The sequence below is a fragment of the Sus scrofa genome, chromosome 14, assembly GCF_054392235.1.
Source record: "Sus scrofa isolate SSC_HxYL_T2T_F1_AM1 chromosome 14, Sscrofa_HxYL_maternal_Yorkshire_Landrace_v2.0, whole genome shotgun sequence".
In the NCBI taxonomy this organism is placed as follows: Eukaryota; Metazoa; Chordata; class Mammalia; order Artiodactyla; family Suidae; genus Sus; species Sus scrofa.
In genome coordinates this window covers 93539449-93555916 of record NC_139396.1, presented here as the reverse complement: position 1 = coordinate 93555916, position 16468 = coordinate 93539449, and the positions used below count along the sequence as shown (strand labels likewise).

General features: G+C 41.4%; 1 protein-coding gene across 7 annotated transcripts in view; it reads right to left on the bottom strand.

Annotated features, from left to right (window-relative positions):
- The window catches only part of MYPN (myopalladin), a 104791-nt gene that overhangs the window by 23868 nt on the left and 64455 nt on the right, over nt 1-16468 (bottom strand). For all 7 annotated transcript variants that reach the window (XM_021072494.2, XM_084997066.1, XM_013983298.3 and 4 more), the window contains 4 exons: nt 14962-15078; nt 14113-14485; nt 5845-6435; nt 5348-5486 (listed from right to left, as the gene is read on the bottom strand). In XM_021072494.2, the coding sequence (XP_020928153.1) occupies nt 5348-5486; nt 5845-6435; nt 14113-14485; nt 14962-15078 (1220 nt within the window). The remainder of the gene's footprint in view (nt 1-5347; nt 5487-5844; nt 6436-14112; nt 14486-14961; nt 15079-16468) is intronic.

Here is a 16468-nt window from a genome sequence, read left to right as displayed (position 1 = left end):
CATTATTTCCAGGCTTATGTTAAAGACCTTAAGTGAAAATGAATTGCATAGAATTTCAGTTGCTCTATGCAAGAAAAATGAAAAGCTAAAAAAATTTGGAAGAATATGCCACTTGAAAATATAATTCTTTTTTTTTTTTCCTTTAAAGATAATCCTCTTAAAGCTGATAGTTTGACAACTTGAGGCGTTTGATTTCTGGGACACATTTGCAGAAATTTGCTTCAAATTGCCAGAGTGGCAGTGAATGCGTTCCTTCTGCTGAGAAGCACAGTGTAAAAATGACAAATCTCATCCAGATACAGCGTTGCCAAGTTTCTGGATTTCCAGAATGTGGGCCATGATTTGACACTCACTGCCCTGAGCTTGATGCTGGTTTCCTCTGCTCTGGGTTCTGAGTCTGGGCTTCAGCGACAGATAATCAAATAGGATCAAAGCAGCTGGAAGAGCCTGATCAAAGGGTTCTGAACCAACTCTGGGTACCATGTTCACTGAAGGAAGTCTTATGTGTGTTAGATAAAGAATTCGACCTTGTTCCAGGGACAGTCACAGTATAGACAGTGGATAACAGATTCCTAGGTAAACTTGAAGGTTAACATACATAGGGATGTCTTCTTTTACTGCTTTTCTAATATTACATGCTTCCTTCCATAGAAATAACCAGGCTTCATAGTGTGTCCTCTGTTGCTGTTATCAAATTCTTAGATGCACCTGCTATATGCTAAATACTGTGATAGGCACTAGGGATACAGCACTCCATAAAATGCAGACTCTGCCTTTGGGGAGGTTAACAAAAAATACTTTAAATCCAAATTTTGTCTTGAATAAATAATTGCTGAGAGGCTCACAGAATTATTTTATACTCGAAGGTTCACTTAACACCAGAGTTTTGTGTAATTTCACTGTGTTTTTAAAAAGTTTTCATTGTTTTAGTCAGTTGATTAAAATAGGTTGTTATGATAGTGTCTACAATTAGGTATAATAATCTGCAGCATCAAGTGAGATATTTTTCATAGATACACAACAAATCCAAAATTTTCTACTTCATCAAAAGTTTCATTATATTATCTGAAACTAAGTCTCAAAGTTGAGTGTTAATTCAGTAAATATTCCCTGAGCACCTACTCTGGGCTAGACACAGCAAGGGTGCTACAAAGAATAAGATGCCCCCACCATCTCAGCTCTCAGCTGAGCATGTAACTGGTGCACCCTCAGAGGACCCACAGCAGATGACCACAGCACTGTTCCAGCACCCAGGGTTCTCTGATGCCTAGGGTGAACAACCAAGGCATTGGTGAGGTCAGCGGCTTTGTGGAACTCTTATTAGAAAAGCTACGGGGGAGTTCCCGTCGTGGCTCAGTGGTTAACAAATCCAACTAGGAACCATGAGGTTGTGGGTTTGATTCCTGGCCTCACTTATTAGGTTATGGATCTGGCATTGCTGTGAGCTGTGGTGTAGGCTGCAGATGCAGCCTGGGTCTGATGTTGCTGTGGCTATGGCGTAGGCTGCCAGCTGTGGCTCCAATTTGACCCCTAGCCTGGGAAACTCTATATGCCTCAGGTACAGCCCTAAAAAAAAAAAAGCAGAAAAAAAAAAAACTGCAGAAATTAAAGAAAACACATTATTTCTAGTAAATGTGGAAAATGTATGAAAATTGATCATTTCGACCAAATTCATAAAATTAAGTTGCTGAGTCAAACCACTTTTGTGACAAGAGAAAAAAAAAAGCAATGGAAGGTAAGACTATTTGCTCACAAGAGGGAATTTTCATAAAGAATTCATGGTAAGAGATGAAAGAGGTAAGATTTAAATAGAAGAAATGACTAAGCAGCTTAGAAAACGAGATTGGAGGGAAAAAAGGCAGAGCAAGAATTAGGTGATTCTCGCCCCCCGCTCCCCTCCCCCATCATACAGGGCAGTGTCTGGGAACCATAGACAGTTTTAAAGAAGGTTTTACTTTAAAAATGAGAGGGAGAAGCAGAAGAAAGAGACGGAAAGGTTTCCAAAAAAATGAGGTCAAGGAAGAAAGTTGAAATAAGACATTAAGTATGCGTGTGTATGTGTGTGTGTGTGTGTGAATTTAGACATTAACAGTCACCAATTTACTGGGTGCAGAATGTCATGCTAAGACATATGTGAATTAGAATGCTCCATTACATTTTGTGTGATTCTGGATTCCTTCCAAACTCTCAGATTTACTTCACTAATGGAAACGCATTGATGTCCAGTAAAGATCCACTGGTGGTGAGTAATACCCTTTCAGATAGAAATAATACAGCCTAAAACCTAGAAATCTTTGTCAGTTTAGAAAGCCAAACATTTTAATAAATAGGAACATCTGAATGGATGACGCTTTGTGTCGTACACAGTTTTAAGAATCAACAGGCAGATGTTACTTGCTAATTGGAAATGTATAAAATGAGTTAGAGGATAAATGCCAAAATATTTCAACAGAGAAATACAGAGTGGTAGATATATCAAAGAAAACCTATTTCTAAAGTGTTAATTAGAAGTTTGTGTTCTGGGAGTTCCGTTGTGGCTCAGTGGTAATAAACCTGACTAGTATCCATGAGGATGCAGGTTTGATCCCTGGCTTTGCTCAGTGGGTTAAGGATCTGGCATTGCTGTGAGCTGTGATGTAGGTCACAGATGAAGCTGTGATCTGGAGTAGCTGTGGCTGTGGCTGTGACTGGCGGCTACAGCTCTGATTCCACCCCTAGCCTGGGAACTTCCATACACCACAGATGCAGCACTAAAAAAAAAAAATTTGCCTTTTGGAGAGGAAACTGCTTGTAGTCAATAATATTCACATTGTTCAAGGACAATGATTTACTTTCATGCTCAGCATAATATGGTAATGCTCGACCACACAAATATTCTAGGATGGTAACTATTCTTCTTTTGCTTAGAAGAGTAAGCAAAACAGGGCAAGAGAGTCCAGCTTTCTGGCCCTAAAAGTTGTCAAAGCAAAATAAAACAAATGCATACTCTTTAAAAGGAATCCTTTCCTCCCCCCACGTATGTGTAGGCTAATATGGGAGAGAGAGAACAGACTATTTTGATTCCTGTGTCCCCAGAAGGCAAGTATAGACGACTGTCAATACACAAGTGTTTATGACTGTTCTTTACTTTTTCTATGCACATTTCCTTCTTCTTAGGTTCACATTTAGACAGTTCTTTTTGACTTTTTGACTCTCATTTCCCAAGGCAGACATGGACAAAATGATACTCTATCATGGTCATCATTTATGCCTCAGAACTTCCTCAGAATCATCTGCCAACATGATGTGAGCATTCCATCGCAGAGAGTTCCTGAGTTTCCTGAACTGCATTTATGCAGCTTGGCTTTCATTATCCATGGCATAGAATTCTGTCTCAGATAACTATGTAATTAACATACCGTAATAGCTCTCAGAATAAAAATCGTCAGAAGAACATTGACCTGTGTCATAGATATTCAGATGGAGAGGATGGAGATGATTTTTTGAGACCTCAAGTTCCTGTTATTAGCCCTGAAGTTCATTCATGAGGGAGGTTTAATGGAGCGTTTTGACTGGATTTATGGCACTCTACTCATGGAAATTCATGTTCACATGTAGTCACATTTCAGGTAATTAAGAGAAAAACCCTACTTCCCTCCTAGTTGGGGCAGTTGGATTCACATGGATCTCCCTACAGAGTAACCGTAAAAGTAAAATCAGCTTGTGTGCTGAGCTGATATCATTTTTACAGGGTTCTAATTGCTCCCTGTCTCGTGTTGTAAAAGATGTAGACTGAACACAGCTCTGATTTCAGTGACAGAAGGATTAACAACCACAACTGTGATGACAGTATTATAGGAAAACAAATCTGTACTAGTCAGAGCAACATTTATGGGGCTTGGAGGCAACTGTTGTAAAACTGAAAAGGGCTGCAGAGTTTCAGGGAGAAAATGGGGAAAGTGCCCTGGAGACCAAGGCTCTGGTTCTTGCTCCACCACTGACAGTTTGACAACCATGCTTCAGTTTGTTTGGAAGTATAGTCGCCTTGGTATTTGCCTCCCAGAAATATATGCAATTTGATGGAATAATAGATGAAATGTACACTTGATTATGGCTAGCTTCATTATCCTACTTTAAGTGAATAAAGTCAATTTTGAAAAACTTTTAAGCATTATTTTCAAAAGAATCCACTCAGTAAAAATTGCCCAACATATAACACAATATGAAAATACTGTGTATCAGTAACTCCACTGGATGTAAGAGACAGAAACATGGAAGAAAGCAGCATATAGTTAGGGAAGACTTGAGCCTTGTTTCCAGAGGTCACTTATGTCACAAATTCCACAATTTTTGACATATAGTTTTCAGTGAAGTTTTATATTTCAGAATTGATTTTATCAGTTCCCACCTTGGGAAATATGCCAAGAATTTGATTATTGAAATATAATTTTTCATTTGAAAAATAACCTATGAAACACACAAATAAATGGAATAAAACACTCAGTCTATCTATCTTTCTTTTTGTGATGCTTACATATGACTTTCATTTTTCTCCCTCAGTGTAAACACTTACTGGAAAGCAGGGAGTGTACAGATTGAACCACAGGATATTGCCTAATGGCTGTTTCACATGCTTCAACCTAATGTAAAGATTGAGAGGAACTGATGAGCAAACCTGCAGGCACGTTAGACTGAAGGACTAAGATAAAGGAGGCTTGGAACCCCAGAGATCCTTAAAGTCTAGATCATCTCAAGGCTCAGATATTGATATGTCCTAAAGATGTGATGGTGTTTGCCAGTACTGAACTGACAATTGCTGGAATGGAAAACAGACTATATAGTCTCTCTCTCTCTTTTTTTTTTTTTTGTCTTTTTAGGGCCACACCTATAACCTATGGAAGTTGCCAGGCTAGGGGTTGAGTCAGAGCTATAGTCATCATTCTACACCACAGCCCACAGCAACACCAGATCCAAGCCACATCTGTGACCTACACTGCAGCTCACAGCAATGCCAGATCCCTAACTCACTGAGCGAGGCCAGGGATAGAACCTGAGTCCTCACAGATAGTAGTTGGGTTTGTTACCACTGAGCCAAGATGGGAACTCCTAGTTTCCCTCCTTAACATGCTCTATTCTAGGTAAACAATGTAAACAAGTAAACTGAATTCATTACCAGGCTAACCAAGAACTGTGGATCCGTGTGGATGAGTTTCCTATGTGAACCACCATCCGTCTGTGCTCTGCCTCCGAAGGCGGCAGTGTCAGCTTCGCTGAGGTCAGAAGACCTAAGCACCCAAGGACTGAATTAAGCAAATTTATATTCCCTACAGTGAAATTCCAATAAACCATCTGAACCCAGTAATCTTACCTGTTGGTTTGATCTGACATCGCTGAAATTCATTTTTTTCCCCAAGTCTAGAATCACTGCATTCTTAGTTTCACGAATATAGTCATCACTCACTGGTTGGGAAGACTTTGTGTTTTTCTTCATTAGTCCCTGGGATGGCCTGTAAAATAAATTCACACCTGACTCACTCATGAAGAGCACTGGACAGTGTACAAAGGCCTAGAAATCAGTGGTTGGAATGGTAATTAACCAGACACTTATAGAGTGCATCTTGTTTGCAAAAGTTGAGCACTGCACAGAGAACCTATATTTGTAGAGCTATTTTCAATTTGCAAATTATTTAAAATTATTTAAAGTAATCATGCTGTTTTGTCCTCGGACGTTCAGTATCTTTTTTGTGTCTGAGATAAGATTATCTAGGAATTCACTAATAAGAGTCCTGTCCCAGATCAAGCTGTTCTATGCATGTCCCTTCTTAAATGATATTTTTTAAATCAAGAAACCTCAGAGACACTTACACAGTTGGTGCGCTTCTAGGCAGCCCCATGGCATTGGTGGGTGGGATGGCAGGGAGAGAAGGCAGAACGGAGCTGAGGAAAGCCACTGGGTTCTGAATCCGACTGGTGGGAGAGACAGGAGTTGGTGACACACAGCGGGGCTGAAACTGGTTTCCGCTGGAGATGGAGAACGTGAGTGGTGGTTGTGCTGGCTCTACAGGACCTGGAGCAGGGGGCTCGTTTTGGACGGAAACCCCTCCTAGAGATTTGGTTTGCGCCAAGGGGTGAGAAACTAAGAGGCTTTCTTTGCTGACTGTCCTCTGCATGGCTTGCGGAGTGCTGCTCAGGGCGAACACGGGAGAACTGGAAGGGGACACGGTTGCCGAGGCTGTGCTCGCAGAGGGGAAGAAATGCTTTGGCCGGACCAGGCTGAAGGTCTGTGATGAAGGGGCTTTCACCTGCTTGCTGGACATTGTCACCCCTGGGGCAGCCGAGGAATTCAAAACACTCATGTGGAAAGGAAACTCCTTAGGAGATGAAGGGGATGGGTTTTGCAACTGCTGTTGTTCCAGTAAGACTTGGTTGTGAAGCTGTTGTAGCTGGCTGGAATCTCTGCGCACAAGAGTGAGGAGGGGAGAGAGGAGAAAGCCGTCACCATCGCCTCACCCTTCAGAAAACATATAGACAGCCTGTTTATTCCTCAGTGCTGACTGAGAACACACAACCAGAGTTGCCAGAAATCAGTCAGTTCCTTGTGAGCTGTTTGTCTCTCCCTCTTTCTAAATTGTTTGATTGCCAGGAAGAAGGGAAAGGCTATGGCGATGCCAATCCCAAGGGGTGTCAGTCACATTGTGCTCTTGGTGCCGTGACCTTGGAGTGGGCAACACAGCAGCCCCATTTTAGAATGTTTATACCATAGAAAAAAGAAATAGAAACAATGGTCCCCTTGTGGGGAGTGCTCAAAGTTCTGAGCCAAGCAGATTGTATCTCTGCGTTATTTTAGAGCCAAACTTAACAAAGCAGCTGGATGCGTCTTGGTGTTTCTCATCCTCGCCTGACAACCAAGCTTTATAGATAAGGTGACCCTATGTCCTGATTTGTTCTAGACAATCCTGCTTTATGCCTGTTTTCCTGGCATAATTATTAATAGTGCCCTTTCACTTTCAAAAATGTCATGGGAGTTGCTGCTATGGTACAGTGGGTTAAGAATCCAACTGCAATGACTCAGGTCACAGTGGAGGCACAGGTTCAATCCCAGGCCCAGTGCAGTGGCTTAAAGGATCTGGCATTGCCACAACTATGGTGTAGGTCAGGAGTTGCAGCTCAGATTCAATCCCTGGCCTGGGGGCTTCCAAATGTCACAGGTGTGGCCATTAAAATTTTTTAAAAAATTAAAACAACAGCCACAACAACAAAAAACTCAAGTTAAAAAAAAAAAGTCATTGTTTGGGAGTTCCTTTGTGGCATGGTGGGTTAAGGATCTGGCATTGTTATTTCAGCAGTTGGGGTTATTGCTGTGTTGCCAGGTTCATTCCTTGGCCCAGGTAATTCCACATGCTGCGAGCTTAGCCAAGGGTCAAATCGGAGCTACAGCCACTGGCTACACCACAGCCACAGCAATGCAGGATCCAGTCCATGTCTGCAACCTACACCATAGCTCACGGCAACACTGGATCCTTAATCCACTGAGCAAGGCCAGAGATCGAACCCTAAACCTCATGGTTACTAGTCAGATCGTTTCCGCTGTGCCACAACAGGAACTCCAAAATCTTCAAATTTTAATGGACCTCGAATTTAGCAGGTCTCATTCCGTGATTGCTATAGCATAAAGACAATGCTTTGTGGTTTTTAGGACAAGCCTGTAGTCTGAGTAAATTTTAATCTGTTGATATTGCAGAAATATTTTATTGTGGTTATGGAAATAGAAAAAGTAGATATGAAAACTAAGTAATCTTACATAGATAAGGATGAAGAAAAGGGGGCCAGGAAGTCATTTGGTATTGATCGCTCTTGTTTTCCTTTAGTTTCCATTGACTGAAAACTAGGAATCGGCTTCTAAGACTTTAAACAGCTTGTTAGCCCTTATCATTTAATGCAGTATGTTGGATTGTAGAGGGTCACAAACCGTAAACATAATGATATATGAGATACAGCATCAAATTACTTTGATTATCTAAGATTCTGGAGGAATTCACTTGAGAATTATGTCTCTTTGTGTTTGACGGTCCCCCCCCCCCCATTTATTAAACTGTCTTGTTTCAGAAGAGATTTAAAACAGCTGTTTCAATTTGATTATTCATTATATCAGGGCAAGCTGTCAATTCTCATATTCAACAAACCTTTTACTGAATCTTCTGTATGTTTGCTTTGCCTGGTACTGTAGGAAATACAAATATGCCCGCGGTAGTATGAAGTATTCAGGGCCCCAAAATCCTCCTATTCATAAGTGTAACACAAATAACCAGTTATTTACAGATAACGTATGGAACTTACTATTTAATAATGAAGGTACAAAGTGCAATGGAAGAATAAAGGAAGGAACAATTAGTTAGAAAGCATACAAAAACCCTGAGCAACCTCTTTAGTTTAAAACATTAGCCTGTCATGTATTGCTGTTGAGCTCAGCTGCTCATTTCTTGTGCTATGAGGATTTCTGAAATCAGGTTTACACCCAAGGTTTCTTTCCGTAGATTATCAAGTCTCTTGGGTTACCTGAAAATGTCTTCTCTTTTGCTACTACTTAGCTCAAGCATGATGCTGAAGAACAGGAGCTTATTAATGACGGCCATTCTGACTGGTGTGAGGTTGTTTTGAAATGGATAAGCAATGAGATCCTGCTGTATAGCACTGGGAACTATATCTAGTCACTAGTGACGGAGCATGATAATGTGAGAAAAAATGTATACGTGTATGTGACTGGGTCACCTTGCTGTGCAGTAGAAAATTGACAGAACACTGTAAACCAGATATAATGGAAAAAATAAAAATCATTATTAAAACATAATAAAAATAAAAAAAATTTTAAAAAGTACATGGGCTCAGCACAGAGAAGGACAACAGACTTGTGGTTGCTAAAGGGGAGGAGGGAAGGAGAGGGATGGGCTGGGTGTTTGGGGTTAGTAGATGCAAACTGTTATATTTAGAATGGATAAGCAGTGAAGTCCTACTGTATAGCACAGGGACCTCTATATTCAATCTCCTGGGATAAACCATAGTGGAAAGGAATATAAAAAAAGAATGTGTATATATATGTATGTATGTATGTATGTATGTATATATGTATGTATGTATATATGTGTGTGTGTCTGCAGATATATTTTATATATTTATATAATATGTGTGTGTGTGACTGCATAAAATACATATGCAGACTGGGTCATTGCTGTGGCACAGGTTTGTTCCCTGGCCTGTGAACTTCCACATGCTGCAGGTGCAGCCAAAAAAAAAAAAAAAAAAATTGTAAGAATGAACATTAGAGTTCCAGAATTATAAGGCTTCCTGTGATTTCTAGAATACAAAAGAATTTTTGAGGATTTTAAATGGAGGAGAGAAAGTGTCAAGGCTTAAGAACAAACACAGCAGGACAAACTTGGGCTACTGCAGCAAGTACTTTTTTTTTTTTTTTTTGTCTTTTTGCCTTTTCTAGGGCCACTTCCCACAGCATATGGAGATTCCCAGGCTAGGGGTCGAATTGGAGCTGTAGCTGCTGGCCTACACCAGAGCCGCAGCAACGCCAGATCTGAGCCGCGTCTGCAACCTACGCCACAGCTCACGGCAACGCCGGATCATTAACCCACTGAGCGAGGCCAGGGATTGAGCCCGCAACCTCATGGTTCCTAGTCGGATTTGTTAACCACTGTGCCACGATGGGAACTCCCTGCAGCAAGTACTTTTGACAGCAATTTTGGCAACAACAATTTGGGGCAGTGTGTGCTGGGGCCAGCCCTGGAGAGCAGATTGTGCACACCTCATCCCAGTGCCCTGACCAGTGCTGCAAATCAAGACTTTCCCACCTCTGTCTGTAGTTAAAACCAGCCCTTCACTGATTAGGATAACTCATTCTGGGTAAATATGTCTCTGCCATCAGTTTTTAGCTGTGGTTTTAGCAGTGGTTACCATGCTGGCTGTGCTTTAGATCACCCAGAGAGCATAAAAGATGAACAAACCTCACTGATTCAGGCACCACTGGCTGGAGAGTAAATTGGCCTGGGAAAGGATCCAGGCATAGTTATTACCTTTTTAAAATTTTTTAAAAATTTATTATTATTATTATTTTAAATGAGAGTTGCAATGTTTATTTCAGGTTCTTTCTTTCTTGTTTCTTTTTTTCTTTTTAGCCACACAGGCAGTATGTGGGAATTCCTGGGCTATGGATCAAACCTGTACCACACAGCAGCAACCAGAGCCACAGCAGTGAGAATGAAGGAGCCTCAATCCACTAAGCCATCAGAGAACTCCCATTGTTATCTTTTTAAATGTACAGTCAGTCGTAAACTTCAGTGAGCCTCAGAACCCTCTGCAGGGCTTCTGAAAACACAGATCTCTGGACCCCACCCCCAGAGCTTCTGATTCAGTGGGTCTGGAGTGGAGCACAAGAGGAAAGCAGTTATCAAGCTCCCAGGTAATGACAGTGCTTTGAATAGCAAGCCTCTAGATGATTCTTGTCTGCCTCCAGGACTGAGAACCACAGCTCTCAAGAAACATTTGTCCCCAAAGCACAGGTTTCCCCAGTACATTCTGATTTTTGTTTCTCACATTTTACTCACTTGAGATGTTAATTCTTTTTTTTTTTTTTTTTTTCCTGACTGTGGAGGAGTGTATGTATGGGGCCAGGTGGGGTGATAGAGGGCTGTAACTCACGTTCTCCAACGTTACACCAATAGTTTCCAACCTGGCTGTGTGTTAAAATAATCTGTGGAGAGATCCTGATTCAATTAGGATGGAAGGCATGAATAGTTTCCAAAAGCTCCACATTTTATTTTAGAGTGTAGCCAGAATGAAGAATGACTTCTCTAGGTAGCTTAATATTCAAGCTGAATATTTCAGAGTGTGAATTATCTAGGCTTTGGTGATACAGTGTTTAAAAAGGACAGCTTCCCTTCGTCTTTTATTTTTGTCTTTTGAGGGCCACATCTGCAGCATATGGAAGTTCCCAGGCTAGGGGTCGAATCAGAGCTGCAGCTGCCAGCCTACACCACAGCCACAGCAACGCCAGATCTGAGCCGCATCTTCGACCTACACCATAGCTCAGGGTAACACCAGATCCTTAACCCACTGAACGAGACCAGGGATCGAACCGAGTCCTCATGAATACTAGTCAAATTGGTTTCCTTGGAGCCATGACAGGAACTCCCCAGCTTCCCTTCCTTTTGCAGTTTTAAGATCTGTAAGAATTCTATTTTCCATGTAAATGGCCAATTTACACAACAAATAGAAAATTGTATCCTCAGGACTATTGAGTCAGTATATTTTAACGCAAAACCTGAAAGACTAAAATCAATAAGGTTAAAACCAGTAAGAAAAGTTTGTAGGCAGGTGGATTCACAAGGATGTGTGTATATGTGTGAGAGAGAGAGAGCATGCACATGCATATTTCTCTGCTAATACAAACCTATATTCACACAATTAAACAAAAATTTAAGGAAGGCAAAAATATGAAAAGAATTATATAGTGCTGAGGATTGGATTTTTAAAGGATGCCACTACATAATTTAGTAGAAAGAATTTTTATATTCATTGAAAGTCTCATGTGGTAGATACTGCTGGCTGACTACCTAATTCCTCCCCCCCCCCACCTTTTTTTTTTTTTTTTTTTTTTTTTTTTTGCTTTATGGGCTGCAGGTGCAGCCTACACCACATCTCAGGTCAACGACGGATCCTTAACCCACTGAGCAAGGCCAGGGATCAAACCCGAATCCTCATGCATATTAGTCGGGTTTATTACCACTGAGTCACAACGGGAGCTCCAATTCTCCCCTTTGTAAAGGAACATGATTTTACTCATGGAGGCAATGTATGCAGCTAGAGACTATACTTCCTAGCCTCTGCAGTTAGTATACCATGTGACTAAGTTCTAACCAATGAGATATAAGCAGAGGATTTGGGATAAGTTCCAAAGAAGAAGACTCCCTCAAAGGACTTCAACCCATTTGCCTTTCCTGCTGCTTAAAAAGCAGACATGATGACTAGAGCATCATCAGCTATCTTGGACCATGGAGTGACCTGTTCTAAAGATTGGAGAGCAGAAGACAGGAGACTGGGGTTCTTAATGACTATGGAGCCATCGTAATAGCCCCAGACATCCCATTTAATTCCTTTGCTTGAGAGGAAAATAAACCCTCATGTGTTTAACTCACTGTCAGTTTTGGCTTTCTGCAACATGAAGTTTAAACCCAATCCTAATATACCTAGTAGCCCCTAACCAGTCCCGGGATACAAGGAGGCAACCGATTGTTTTGGGTCACCTGTTCCCATAACTCCCTTCTCTGAGAACTGCCTTCACACACAGTATTGATTTGATTCATTTGACTCTTCTTCCCTCCAAACATAAACCCTCTGTACCTGACAAGTCTGGGCTAAATGGTATTTGGAGTTGAGCCGCTGAGAATGATTTAGTTAGCAGTGGAACTTGACACAGACATGGACAGGACATGCCATGATGGGCCAGCTATGAACTGATGAGTCTTCCAAGAGAGAAGAGTGGCGTGGATACGCAAAGAGGAAACAAGGAGGTGCTCAAGACGGAGTGTGAGCAGCAGACAGGCTGATCTCACCGTGTAAGTGATCCTAGCTCCCGACTCCCTAGTTCTCTGTGCAGGGCTTAGCTGAGTTTTGTTCCCTGCTCCTGCTTATATCCCTACAATAATTTCTTCCCTTCCTTCTACTTTAAGTAGATTCCTATTTTCTGTGACTGGCAGAACTTTGAGGGGGCAGAGACATGTTTGGATATGACTTGCATGTTTAATAACATTTAATTTTTTGCCCAGAGTTTTGCCTTACGTGGTAGAAAAATATGAAACTAAGCAATATGAACCACTTCCAGTGAACATCTTGTGGTCACACTGAGAAACACATGATGAGCGTGTTATTACCGTAGACTTTCTTGTGGATACTTGAAGGTTTATGTAATTATAAATACAATTTTTATCACTTTGAAGTATGGATCAAACAGAAGCAGTATGGTATCATGTTCTGGGCTGGGTTTACTATGGATGCACATTAAGTATTGCAACATGACTCTGACAGAGGCTCTCTGGAGAGTTAGGGCCACAACTGCGTCAGGCTCCTGAGGCGAGTCTGATTATCATGACTTTCCTTTCCTCCCACGGTATTTATATGAAACCTACTGTGGTTACTATAGCATATGTAACCATATCAAAGAACTATCTAAAAAATACTAAGTCGGAGTTTCCGTCGTGGCGCAGTGGTTAACGAATCCGACTAGGAACCATGAGGTTGCGGGTTCGGTCCCTGCCCTTGCTCAGTGGGCTAACGATCCGGCGTTGCCGTGAGCTGTGGTGTAGGTTGCAGATGCGGTTCGGATCCTGCGTTGCTGTGGCTCTGGCGTAGGCCGGTGGCTACAGCTCCGATTTAACCCCTAGCCTGGGAACCTCCATATGCCGCGGGAGCGGCCCAAGAAATAGCAACAACAACAACAACAACAACAACAACAACAAAAGACAAAAAGACAAAAAAAAAAAAAATACTAAGTATCTTTCCTGTAATGACTACAGAGGCTCAAGTTGAAGCAGAAATGGGAAATAGAAAGATGAAATTGTAGACTGTAAAGATGATTAGACATGAGAAAGGGCTTTATAAGAAGAGTGTAACCTGCTTCACCTGGAGCCCTCTAATGTCAGACGAACATCTTTTTGAGCTAGTTCAGGTGTAACATTTCTTGAGGAGAATGTGAACAGTAAGGATGATAGTGATAATACATGTACAGTAATGTAAGCGTATATGATTTGCAAAGCATTTGGTGTGTATTTCCTCATTTTGTAATTCCCTCTTTCAGCTCTTATCTTTTTACATTTTTGGCCCTCTCATGGCCTATGGAATTCCCGGGCCAGGGATCAGATCCAAGTCATAGTTGCGACCTACACCACAGTTGTGGCAATACTGGATACTTAACCACTGTGCTAGGCTGGGGATCAAATTGCGTCCTGGTGCTACAGAGATGCTGACAATCCTACTGTGCCACAGTAAGAACCCCCCAGCTCCCTTCTTAAGTAGGGCAGACTCAGAGAAGGTCACAGGCACTCTTGGCTATCCACTCTAATTTTTACTTACAGTTTGGGTTTGGCCAGAACTGGAGGGGGCTCTTTGACAGGCGAGGAAGGCTCAGGGATTTTTGCTGACTGTCCATTGAATCTCTCCTGGAAAGAATCAGGCCTGGTCTGGTTGATAGTGACCATGCCACCCTCAGAGGATGCTTCACTTCCTTTGTCGTCTTCAGGCAGGTTGAAGTGCACACGGAGCCCAATCCTTGAGCTGGACCGAGGCTCATTGTGGTTCACCAGAACCCCTTCCAGTTTGGGTTTAGGGGGTTGCTCCACAGATGGAGGCTCTGGGTTCGGTGGGGATGGCTGTTGCTCAATAACAGCCAGGTTGGTAGTGGAGTTGGCTGAGTGAAGAGACCCATTACTTCTGAGGTCTTCACTTCCTGAAAGGACGATAATAGGACCTGAGCTGTTGGCCTTACTCAACAGGACTGAGATGTGATTGTAACCCTGAGTTAGAGCATATATCCAACCCAGATGAGTGTGCTCATGGGAAATGCTTGAGGAAGACAGAAAGCACAATCTGGGGCATTTAAAGAGTAGTAAGGATGCTGGGGAAAAAACTTAAAAAAAAAATCTAAGTACCATTTTGGAAATAACATTAGAAGCTTATGTAAAACCACGGAGGTGTTTTCTTAAGGAATATAATAAATAACAGCAGGATATCTGCAGTGGTGACAAATGCAATAAGAAATTTAAAATTGGATTCCATTCAAGAACACTTTCCTCAATAATTCAAAAAATTTTAGGAGAGCCAAGCTAGCTTCATATGAAGGCAGTAAGGAAGGATTATATACGCTCTCCATACTCACATTCAAAGTCATAGTCTAAACTATTCTGGCATTGAAAGAGCCCTTACCTCTTACATCTAGCTGTGCAATGCTTGACACTGTGCCGTATTTGTTGCTTGCAGTACATGTGAAGCACCCAGAGTCTTCTGCAAATACCTCGGCAATGACCAAAGTACAAATTTCCTCTAAAGCAAATGAGACAGAATGGTTATTATTTATGAAAATGGAATTATGGAATTTCCTAATATTAGATAGTGAATGCTTCTATAAAAGTCAGTATAAAAGCTGATTATATTAATTGCTTGAAAATAATTAATCCAGTGACTTGATTGAATTGGCTGATTGGCAGGCTAAATGAGCCAAAGGATCTAAAACAAATAACTCCATGCAGACAATCAACCAGAGGATTTAATGATAATATATATTATGGATTCACAGATTATATTTTTATGTCATCAGTCCAGATGACAGAAGTAGAACCAAAAAACAACAAGCGGAGTTCCCGTCGTGGCGCAGTGGTTAACGAATCCGACTAGGAACCGTGAGGTTGCGGGTTCGGTCCCTGCCCCTGCTCAGTGGGTTAACGATCCGGCGTTGCCGTGAGCTGTGGTGTAGGTTGCAGATATGGCTTGGATCCCGCGTTGCTGTGGCTCTGGCGTAGGCCGGTGGCTACAGCTCCGATTCGACCCCTAGCCTGGGAACCTCCATATGCCGCGGGAGCGGCCCAAAGAAATAGCAAAATGACAAAAAAACAAAAAACAAAAAACAACAAGCTTAAAAAAAAATCATAAAAGCAAATTAGGATTAAAAGCAAAAGGAGTTCTGGGTGAAATAAAAGGATTAATAAAGCAAATTTTTATTAATGAATTTTATTATATTTATAGGTGTACAACAATCATCACAAACAAATTTAAAACCCAAATCTCTTACTATTTCCATGGGGGACTTTTATTTTCTTTTTTTGTGACTGATTCCATGGGGAACTTTTGCAGGGAGGTAATTTTAAATGAAGGTCATAATTTAAAACTGGACAATAAATATCTTGCTAAGCTAATAGTAATTAGCTGAGAGAACAACTTGAAATCCAGGGTGAAAAAAGAGTGAAATGCGTTTTTCCCTGTAATACTATGGTAATTCTTATGGGTTACTCTGATACACAGCATGAACCCCTTTGAATAACTACAAATGTGATTCCCAGATGGAGTCCCATGAGTATAGCCCCAAATTATTATGGTTAGATATTCCTTGACAGCTAATGAAGAGAGGTATAAGATGGTAGCATAAACCTCCAGTTATCACTCAGTAGACCTGACATTAAAAACAAAATTAATAAAAGTGTAGTTGTCTTAGAAGAAAGTTAGCATCTCAGTGTTTCATGATAACTGAATTGAATTAACTGGACAACCTCTGGGAAAACTGGACAGCAGACCATGGCAGAAAGTGTTGAGTACCTGCTCAGTAACTCTAAGCCTCCTTCCTCCTTATTAATAGAATCCTGGCTTTGTCCACCCTCCTTGGAGTGGCCATGTGCTTCAAAGCAAGCTGTCCTCCCCCAGCCTCAGGTGGTGAATGTGT